This window comes from Entelurus aequoreus, linkage group LG15 (assembly GCF_033978785.1).
Source record: "Entelurus aequoreus isolate RoL-2023_Sb linkage group LG15, RoL_Eaeq_v1.1, whole genome shotgun sequence".
In the NCBI taxonomy this organism is placed as follows: Eukaryota; Metazoa; Chordata; class Actinopteri; order Syngnathiformes; family Syngnathidae; genus Entelurus; species Entelurus aequoreus.
The window spans coordinates 40,775,488-40,786,388 of record NC_084745.1 but is presented as its reverse complement, the minus strand read 5'-3'; the positions used below and the strand labels follow the sequence as shown (position 1 = coordinate 40,786,388).

Genomic DNA, 10,901 nt, shown 5'->3' with positions numbered 1-10,901 from the left:
GCAGGCCGGCTCACCGAACCCCTAGGGTTCGATCGAACCCAGGTTAAGAACCACTGTTCTAGATGTTTTTTCTGCCTAGTACTTTGTAAACACGGAGTTTGAACAGTTTGTTTTGGTACATTGTTGGATTTCTTTGCTCAATCCCTTACATAATTTAGCAGTCAACGAATAAAAATCTATAGATTAGCCGCACCTTTGTATTAGTCGCAGGCTTCAATTCTTGGGAAAAAAATTAGTGGCTTATAGTCGGGAAAATTATTACTATATAAATTATATATTATTGTAAATGAATTATTATGGTGTATATTAATATTTGTATAATTCAATTTATAATATATAATAAAAAAGATTAGTTGGGTCAGGGGGAAACAAGACAGAGGCTATTTCATCCCTACAAGCCTGTTTCGCAGGTTAACTCCCCTGAAGAGCAGGGAAACCTGCGAAACAGGCTTGTAGGGATGAAATAGCCTCTGTTTTTTTCCCCCTGACCTAACGAATATTCCGCTCTGAGCACTGTCTAACGGATAAACCACAGTAACCTCGGCTATATAATAATACAAATGCATTAATAATCGATTTATAATTGAATTGTAGCCCCTGAACCATAATTAAATCGAACGTTTCCCACCCGGAGTTTAGCATACATTGACCTACACTGGATTGGTTTGAGCATTGTTAATGTACAAAACATATCAAAATGGCGGTTTTACGTTTTGCATTTTGTTCCCTGGCTGTACCAAACCCTGATTGTGGCGTACCGTCACACCCCTAGTCAGGACTCAATCGGTGCTGACTTAAATGAAGTTACATTTTGCTTTTAGCAGCTCTAAAGCTAAACCGTACAGCAAACTTTCTCTGTTTGCACATAACTCGGATTCTTCTACACCCTGTGTGTCCGAACATCGACATACCTCTTAGGATGTTTGCTCGTTTAAGGCAAGAAAACGATGCTTGCTTGGTCAAACTGGAACATTATAAGGTTTGTACTTAAAAATCTTGGGCAGAAGAACAAGTATTTTGGAACTTCCTGTTAAAGGGATTTATACGTGGGCTGGCTCGACGTACACAAACAACAAAATGCCTCGATGGGTTTGCGTTGACGTACCGAGCCACACAAAAACGAGTATACAATCACACGCTACATAATCGTATTAAAGCGCACTCACCCATGTTTTCTTGCCAGTGCATAAAGAAGTATATATAGACTAATGGCGCATTCGTCTTGTCGCAAACTTGTATATTTACGTGTGATAACTGCTATTTACAAGATAAAGCGTCGAGGGTGAAAAACCAAAACGATGAACCAGTGAAATCTGAGGTAGCAAAGTCAACAATGATAAACTTAAAACTGCTGTCTCATCTGCAAACTCAAAGCTTACCGAGTTAAAAAAAAGTGGGATTCCGTGTTTGTTTAGCCAGCGACACGGTGACAGGTGTCTGTGACGCCGCGGTGTTTGTCGCCAACGGTCCTGGTCGGGCAGCTGATATGTTCATCAAGAAAATGCATGGCTTTTGAAAGCTCCAGTTCCCAACCCCTGAAGTGCAAACCAAGTCAAGTGCACTCTTGGGAAGCTTGTCCTCGCCGCCTCTTGGCGCGGGACATCAGGGTAAAAGGAAGCGACGACAGAAAGGGGACAGCAGGTTTCCTGTTAGGCCAGCTAACACTACATTTTTACCAACTTAGTTTTCGGAAGCGCCACTGACACAAAGAGTAGAATAATTGTTTTCAGTGCAAGACATGATGGCTACTTGTTTCATTTCATGAAGATTCTGTCTGCTGCGTTTGTTCTCAACAAGTCATCGAGACTGGATCCAGCAGTAAAGGGATACTCCTACAGGTTGAGATACTCCGATAGGATTGCAGTCATCTGAGAGTGCAATGATGTCACCCTCAAGCTCCATTTGGGATGTTGATTAAAGGTTTCACTGTTTGAGTTCTGAAAGCTCTTGAAGGGGAAGAATCGTGTAAGAGGGAAAGGGACAGAGACGTTAATCCTACTTCACCCAAAGGTCTTAGCGAACGATGCAACCTTGCTTTGACAAGGGGGAGTCGTTGGTGAAGACACAATCAAACGTTCCACAAGGCTCCAGTAGGATACAACATCTCTTTTGTAGAACCTTCCTCTTCTCTGCTCCTCAACGCTTCCCTACCTCCCTCCTGGGTCAGAACTGTGTCTCTGTGGTGTCCGTGAGTCCATAGGTGTTTGTGACTCCTGAAGGGACAGCCTCCTTTGGGTGTCAGAATCCCGGAAAGACAGCTCCGCTTCAGCCGTTTGCTCGACCCCAACCTTGGTAGACAACCCTGATCTCAATTCCAACCCTGTTCTAAAACTTGCGCCCGACCCAGGTTGTGAACTCGATGCTGCAGTATTCTCTAAATCTAAACGTACTGATGGTCCTAAATTTGCAGCGCCCCCAGTTCCTAGTCCAAGCTCAAACTCCAGATGTTGTCCCAAACTGTCCAATCCAGGGGAAGAAATCTGATTCTGGTTGGTGCTGATCAAAGGAGAGTCCTGTGGCTCAAGCGATTCAAGCGATTTCACTGGAAATTCTTCAAAATCCTGAGAATCCAAGATCTGTGGGCAAAAACATCAAAGGGTTTGTAAGACTGAATGCATGCATTTTCTACAACCTATCTTGTTTTTGGTCAAGTACTGATTTAGTCAGCTATGTGAGGGATGGATACTTTCATATGTACCAAATTATTTCCATTGGTACTACTAAGTACAGCTTCACATACAATCAAATAGTACCATATTTTGATATCTTTGTTGTACGTGACCTCATGTTCGGTGGCAGACTCAAGCACTCGGCGTATTCATGGCAGACTGCCTCTAATAAATGTCGTAATTTTTCATGCCAAAAATGCAAGCATGTCTGACAGAAACCCCCCAAAAGTTAGGCTAGACTTTTCAAAATGTGCTAGCTTGATGCCAATTTACATTGGAAATCCCATATACACTCTACTGATTACATGGCGATTTTTCAAACACCATTTGTTAATGAAAACTACAACTACACACGTTAAAATCAAACAGCAGGTGTGCAATAAGTACAATACTTACAGAATAAACACTTTAAAGGACTCAACAAAAAACGAGACTGGCATGTATATATATATATATATATATATATATATATATATATATAAAAATATGTATATGTGTATATATATATATATATATATATATATATATATATATATATATATATATATATATATATATATATATATATAAAAATATGTATATGTGTATATATATATATATATATATATATATATAAATATATATATATATGTATATATATATATATAAAAATATATATATATATATATATATATATATAACCGTATCGGTTCAAATACGAAATATACCCATCCCTAGCTAATATATTACCACTGGCCAAGCTTGACTACATCTGCCTGAGTTATCGCTTCCATAAATTTGATTGGATCAGAGAAGTGTTATGATTAAATAAGCTTCTTCCCACTGCTTTTCAGACATGTTTAATTGTGCCAGTGTAAACATGCGTAACCTTGTTAAGCATGTTTTAATTCAACTAAAACTAAACCATTTCGAAGGCAGCAACACCAAATCAAACAGTAAATAGCTGCAAACATGAAGCATGCAAAATTCTTCTTAGAAATGTTTTACCTGGGATAGAGAGGCCGAGGTGTTTGTCTCCAAAGGTGTAACAGGGGGAACCAGTTTCTCTCCAGGACCCGGGTCAGTGTACAGGAAGGCCTGTGAGGAGGACAACCTTTAACTTGTTAACATTTCAACTGGCTCTTTACAGTCTTAATGTCATGGGTACATGTGCATCTTGTATTTCTACCTGAGGCGGTGATGACACAGCACTATAGGCAGGTGGCACCATAGTCATCTGTCTCTGCAGCAGCTGCATGATCGTTCCCATGTCTGCTGACATGCGATTCTCCAACCTGCACAGCGTGTGATGATGAACAGTAACTACAAAACTTCTGCATTTTGATAACTTATTGGCCTGTCAGTATGATGTAATATTTTGACTTAATGTAATATACAAGAATACGATTGTTACGACTTTGATGATGGACTGATTGTTGACTTATCACGAAGTACAAAAACGGACTTTCTTCATTGCTCTAAAGATATTATCTCCCATATTTCCTACATAATCAAGCTAATGTGTACCAATTCCTTACGTTTATTTAGTAAGTCATTTTCCTCACATTTTGTGCCTTGTCTTTCCTCCCCAGTTGCCCAGATTTCCTGTGAGATCTGGTGAAAGGAGGAACAACGACTAATACCTTTAGCCATTTGGCAAGTAGAGAACTGCACTTTTTTAAATATTTTGCCTATCGTTCACAATCATTGTGAAAGACATGACGACAGATGGATTTTCTTTAATGCACTCTAAATATTAAAAAGACCTAAATAAAAGTATGCACTGCAAAAACTGAAATCTAAGTAAGATTAAATATCTCAAATAAGGGTGATATTTGCTTATTTTGTGTCTAATAAGATAATTCTTCTCACTAAGCAGATTTTATGTTAGTGTTTTACTTGTTTTAAGGGTTTTGCTCCTAGGTGATCTCAGTAAGATATTACAGCTTGTAGCTGAGATTTTATGACCTATATTGAGTAAAACATGCTTGAAACTAGAATATCAACTGTTGCAAAGCTGTGTCATCAACACTCACAAGTATAAAACTACTTTTTTTAAAGTAATAATTTCTTATTTCAAGCATGAAAAAAAAAAATCATGACTTTGACACAATTTTGTCTCATAATTAAAACGGATGACAGCCAAATGGACTTTGCTGTTTTATTTTCAATGAAACAATAAAAAACACATACTCATATAGTAGTACAGTTGGCACAGTACAGTAAACATTTAACATGTGACATTTCTAACAATGTTTGGCCGGGGGTCGGGCTGTATATATGCGCACTGATTGACTGAAAGAGCACGCACATGGCGCGATGATGTCACGTTATCGATGGAAAAATGCATTTTTAGACAATATGATTTGCCTGACCGGCCTTGTTGCCTTTCCATTAAGAACAATACATTTGTTTTTAGTATAAGTTTGCTGGTTTCAAGAAGTGTAATGCCGAGCGCATATCCTTATGTCAAGATAATGGCACTAGCATTTTCTTCATTTAAGAATATTTTTCAACATATTGAGCAAAAAGGTCTCTTTTTTTTCTACCAAGAAAAGTGCACTTGTTATTAGTGAGAATATACTTATTTTAAGGTATTTTTGGGTTCATTGAGGTTAGCTAATTTTACTGGTTTTGGAATGTCTTGACAAGCCAAATTTTCTTGTTCTATTGGCAGATAATTTTGCTTAGTTCAAATAAAATACCCCTAATTTTTGTAATTTTTTTTCTTGTTTTTGAACACTGACTTTTTGCAGTGTGCTTACAGCAGAGCCAACAGGAGCTCCACTATTCCGCCCATAAAATCCAATAAATAACCATTCAAAAAGCGCCAACAATACTCCATATACATTTTGTGACTTGAATCAAATCAAATCAACTTTATTTATAAAGCACATTTAAAATTTACCACAGGGGTAGCCAAAGTGTTGTACAATGGGCAGGAATATACTTGGTTATTATCACTAATAACCAAGTATTAGTGATATTGTTATTATAAGCGCTAATGCAGACAAACTATTTATAGCGGCGCCGTGATCACTTCCTGTGTCCCTATCTTTACATCATTGAGTGATCTGCTGTTTCCTCGCTTCCTTGCTCCCTGTAAATGTATTCTAGATCATAAATCATGCATCTCACCTGGACAGAAGAAGTCTGAGTAGGTATTCTGACAAGTTAGTACACGTTGACCGACATTTAGGATCCGAAACTGGCGAAGACAACACAAAAAGACGCTTGGTCCCCCCCCCCCTTTTTTTTCTTTGTGAGGATTATGAGACATTCTTCATCTAAATGGGAATATATCAACGTCCCAGCAGTCTGCATTCTAAAGACAGCAGACATTGTACAGTAAGTGATATTTTATTATGTACGTTGTCTCTCTTGAAGTCTGCAGTGAGTAATAATCAGTGAAGTAAAAAAATAAAAAAGGAAACATTGTAATGCGTTTTTGAAATAATGCGCCACGTATGCTTAAAATTTTCTAAATGCGTAAATATTACAAATTATTATAAATGTACCCATTACTACATAACGTATGTACTTACATCATGTATATAAAACCTCAATGGATGTTTTTTAAGGGTTTTGTAGACACGGCACCCATAGGCTCCATTGTAAGCAGACTTTTGATTGCATTTATTTAATATTTAGAATGCAAAATAAATAAATAAATGCATCCGTCGTCATGTCTTTCATAATGATTGTGAACGATAGGCAAAATTCCCCCAAAAAAGTGCAGGTCCCCTTTAAAGACAGTGGCTACAGCCCACCTCCAGTTCCTGTTCCCTACAGTCAAGTTTTGCTCTCTTTTTATTATTTTCTATAACCCTGTCTACGTTTTTTTGTTGATGACCTCCGTGTGTTATTCTGCCTTATTGTTACATCTCAGCAGCCATCACAACAACTACTACTACGAATCAGGGCAGACTTCCTGAGAGCCAACGGCGACTACATTGGGACAAATGATGATCGGAACCTTATAATTTTGAGCCTGAATGTAAGGAGGAGGGCATCATAGGCATCATGTAGCAGTGCTAAGTGCTGAGCAAGAAATACAAACTATGAACAGGATAAAACAACTGATGCCAACTGATGGGATGTTTATATCTTTCAGCACAAGACTTGTGTTCCCCATTTAGATGATTACAATTTAGATGCATAAAAAAGATAAAAACACGTGTGATTTTAAAAGGTTTGTTTTCAACTTGTCAAAGATACATTTTTTTAACCAAAAAGAAAAAAACACACCACGTGCTAGATTATTTTACCATTAGTGGTTCAAAAGAAAATGTTTAAAAAGTCTTTATTTTCACAATTACGAATATATATTTTGAATTGTATAAACATTTAGGCAGTGGAGAGACCTTTTTGAACAAAATAATTTCAAAACAGATGCTATGCTTGCTATATTCCTGTTTTTGGTCAGTAAAATCTTACACTTACGCTTTTGTAGCATAATGATATATTGTAACTGCTCTACATTGTGACTAAACAATCCTGTCGTGGATTTCACAAACAAATTACACATCTTTGCTGTTGTTACGATCGTCTATACCAGAGGAGTCCAAACTTTTTTCCACTGAGGGCCGCATAATTAATAACAAAAGCATTCGGGGGCCATTGTATTTTGAATTTTTTTATACGAATTATACAACATGCCAACTTCACTGGTTTTGGGTTTTAATGTTCAACCCTCTTCTGTTTGCCACCACATAGATCATAGCACCCACACATTACCACTCTCCTGTGCGCTGCAGAAACTATATCTGCCTATTTTTTTATTCATTCATATTAATTCAGGACCGCGCACATTAATCTGGTGGACGGACCGTACATGGGCCTGATTATAGCATCGTTGCTATTCTCCATCTGAAGTCCCCCTGGAGCAGTGTGGGCGATACTGGGAGCAAGGTGGGTGAAGTGTCTCGCCCAAGTACCGTATCTTTCGGACTATACGGCACACTTAAAATCCTTTCATTTCCTCAAATATCGACAGTGCGCCTAATGTACGGCATAATTCTTGTTGTGCTTATCGACCTCGAAGCAATTTTATTGGGAACATGGTGTAATGATAAGTGTGACCAGTAGATGGGAGTCATACATAAGAGACACGTGTAAACTGCAAGATGACGCCAGTAGACAACACCGAAACTTTAAATCAGGGGTGTCAAACTCAAATACAGAGTGGGTCAAAATTGAAAACTGAACAAAGCCACGGGCCAAGGTTGAACAAATTAACCTTTTGATAGGGACCCAAACAAGTTTTGCTTTGAATATTGAACAAGCAAGGCTTATATAACTTTATAGTGACATGCAAAATCGAGTTTCAAATAATAATAATTAAAAAATATCAATGGCATATCAAATACAATTTAAATAAAAATTGAATGTCTCTTTTCTATTTGCAGCCTTCTGAGGTAAATATCAACATTAGGCTAATACATTTGAAAATAAAATAATAATGAATAAACCAACCATTCAGGACTTTAAACGGCTCAGTTTGCAACACACTGATCTAATCTGATGTGCCCAAGCCAGATACCTTCCATCTTTTCTTGGATGCTAGTTCATTAATGTCGGGGCTCAGGCTTTGAGCTGAGGCAACCTTATTATCGAACGAAGGTGTTCATCAGTCATTATATCTCGTAGTCCACCCGGACCACAGTTTTGGGGGCGTGCCTTAAAGGCACTGCCTTTAACGTCCTCTACGAGCTGTCGCCACGTCCGCTTTTCATCCATTCTAACAACGTGCCGGCCCAGTCACAAGATATGTGCAGCTTCTGTACGCGCACACACGTGAATGCAAAGCATACTTGATCACCAGAGATACAGGTCACACTGAGGGTGGCCGTATAAACAACTGTTAACACTGTTAGAAATATGCGCCACACTGTGAATCCATCCGTTGTGGTGAAGAAGGAGCTGAGCCGGAAGGCAAAGCTCTCAATTTAGCGGTCGATGTACGTCCCCATCCTCACCTATGGTCATGAGCTTTGGGTTATGACCGAAAGGACAAGATCACGGGTACAAGCGGCCGAAATGAGTTTCCTCTGCCAGGTGGCTGTGCTCTCCCTTAGAGATAGGTTGAGAAGCTCTGTCATCCGGGGGGAGCTCAAAGTAAAGCCGCTGCTCCTCCACACGGAGAGGAGCCAGGTGAGGTGGTTCGGGCATCTGGTCAGGATGCCACCCGAACGCCTCCTTAGGGAGGTGTTTAGGGCACGTCCGACCGGTAGGAGGCCACGGGGAAGACCCAGGACACGTTGGGAAGACTATGTCTCCTGGCTGGCCTGGGAACGCTCTACCATCTGAGCCACACCACCTCATTTAAAGTTCTGGGCACTCAATGCGGTCCGGATTTGACCAATTTCCATCAGTTACACTCAAACGATTAAGCAAAGATTTGTTTTGATTCTACATAACTTGCAAGACGTAACAAAGTCGAAGCACCAATTTCTTTGGTCTGGTTCCTACCGTTTACGTTGGCACTTGTGTCATTATGGAATCAGGTTTACTGGTCACTATTTTTCTTTTTCGAGTATCTGCATGTGCATCTGGTGTCAAACACACATCTCCAAACTGTAAGTTTGACATACCTATTAAGTTGTTTCTGCAACAGGTCCAGGCGTGTGTCCAGCTGGTTGCGCTGCTGGCGGCTCAAGCTGTGCAAAGGTGTGTCGAGGGGTGGGGGAGAGGCCAGGCTGCAGCTGGGAACCTCCTGGTACTGACCGCCCCCTCGATTCTCCCCCCAGAAACTGAAGATGTTGGACACACCCGAGAGAGCACCTGGACAAGGACTACTTTTGTCAGCGTACACTTGGACAACAGATGGAGTGGAATGAGTCGGGCTTACCTGACAATGCATTGCAGGTGTTGCCAGTCTTGGCCTCTGCCTCCGCGTCTGTGTGCTCCGAGAAACGTTTGGGTGTGGACTGACCATGTGGGTTGTCCAACATTGCAGAGGAAGGAGTGAGGCCAGTTACAACAGATTCATCTCCCTGCCACAGCACATCATTACAGTCAGGGTGCAAATTGTTTAAGAACAACATTTCTCAACCAGCTATTGCCAGGATTTCCCCATCTACGCTCCGTAATATCATCAAAAGGTTCAGAGAATCTGGAGAAATCCCTGCACGTAAGCGGCAAGGCTGAAAACCAACATTGAATGCCTGTGACCTTCGATCCCTCAGGCGGCACTGCATCAAAAACCGACATCAGCGTGTAAAGGATATCACCACATGGGCTCAGGAACACTTCAGAAAACCACTGTCAGTAACTACAGTGTGTCGCTACATCTGTAAGTGCAAGTTAAAACTCTACTATGCAAAGCGAAAGCCATTTATCAACAACACCCAGAAACGCCGCTGGCTTCGCTGGGCCCGAGCTCATCTAAGATGGACTGATGCAAAGTGGAAAAGTGTTCTTTGGTCTGACGAGTCCACATTTCAAATTGTTTTTGGAAACTCTGGACGTCTATCCTCCGGAACAAAGAGAAAAAGAACCATCCGGATTGTTATAGGCGCAACGTTCAAAAGGCAGGATCTGTGATGGTATGTGGGTGTATTAGTGCCCAAGACATGGGTAACTTACACATCTGTGAAGGCACCATTAATGCTGAAAGGTACATACAGGTTTTTTTCGAGCAACATATGTTGCTATCCAAGAAACATTATCATGGACGCCCCTGCTTATTTCAGCCAAACAATGCCAAGCCACGTGTTACAACAGCGTGGCTTCATAGTAAAAGAGTGCGGGTACTAGACTGGCCTGCCTGTAGTCCACACCTGTCTCCCATTTAAAATGTGTGGCACAATATGAAGCCTAAAATACCACAACGGAGACCCCCAGACTGTTGAACAACATCAAGCAAGAATTGGACATTTTTAAAAATTGTCTCCTCAGTTCCCAAACGTTTACTGAGTGTTGTTAAAAGGAAAGGCCATGTAACACAGTGGTAAAAATGCCACTGTGCCAACTTTTTTGCAATGTAATGCTGCCATTCAATTCTAAGTTAATGATTATTTGCAAAAAAAAAATACGTTTCTCAGTTCGCACATTAAATATCTCGTCTTTGCAGTCTATTCAATTGAATATAAGTTGAAAAGGATTTGCAAATCATTGTTTTCTGTTTTTATTTACCATTTACACAAAGTTTTTGGGTTTTGTACTTATTACGCTTAAGTCGACATCCACATACAGGGGGAAAGGGTTTCATACGGCCCCATTCCTGGGGGGATCTCACGTGAGAGGAAGAGG

The 10,901-nt window shown here is 40.1% G+C and overlaps 1 protein-coding gene across 4 annotated transcripts in view; it reads right to left on the bottom strand.

Moving 5' to 3' along the window:
- Positions 1–509: 509 nt before the first annotated feature.
- kcnh2b (potassium voltage-gated channel, subfamily H (eag-related), member 2b) overlaps positions 510–10,901 on the bottom strand; it is a 692,512-nt gene continuing 682,120 nt past the window's right edge. For all 4 annotated transcript variants that reach the window (XM_062021529.1, XM_062021530.1, XM_062021531.1 and 1 more), the window contains 5 exons: positions 9,499–9,643; positions 9,242–9,431; positions 3,838–3,943; positions 3,657–3,746; positions 510–2,576 (listed from right to left, as the gene is read on the bottom strand). In XM_062021529.1, coding sequence (XP_061877513.1) covers positions 2,148–2,576; positions 3,657–3,746; positions 3,838–3,943; positions 9,242–9,431; positions 9,499–9,643 — 960 coding nt within the window. In that variant the 3' untranslated portion in view covers positions 510–2,147. The remainder of the gene's footprint in view (positions 2,577–3,656; positions 3,747–3,837; positions 3,944–9,241; positions 9,432–9,498; positions 9,644–10,901) is intronic.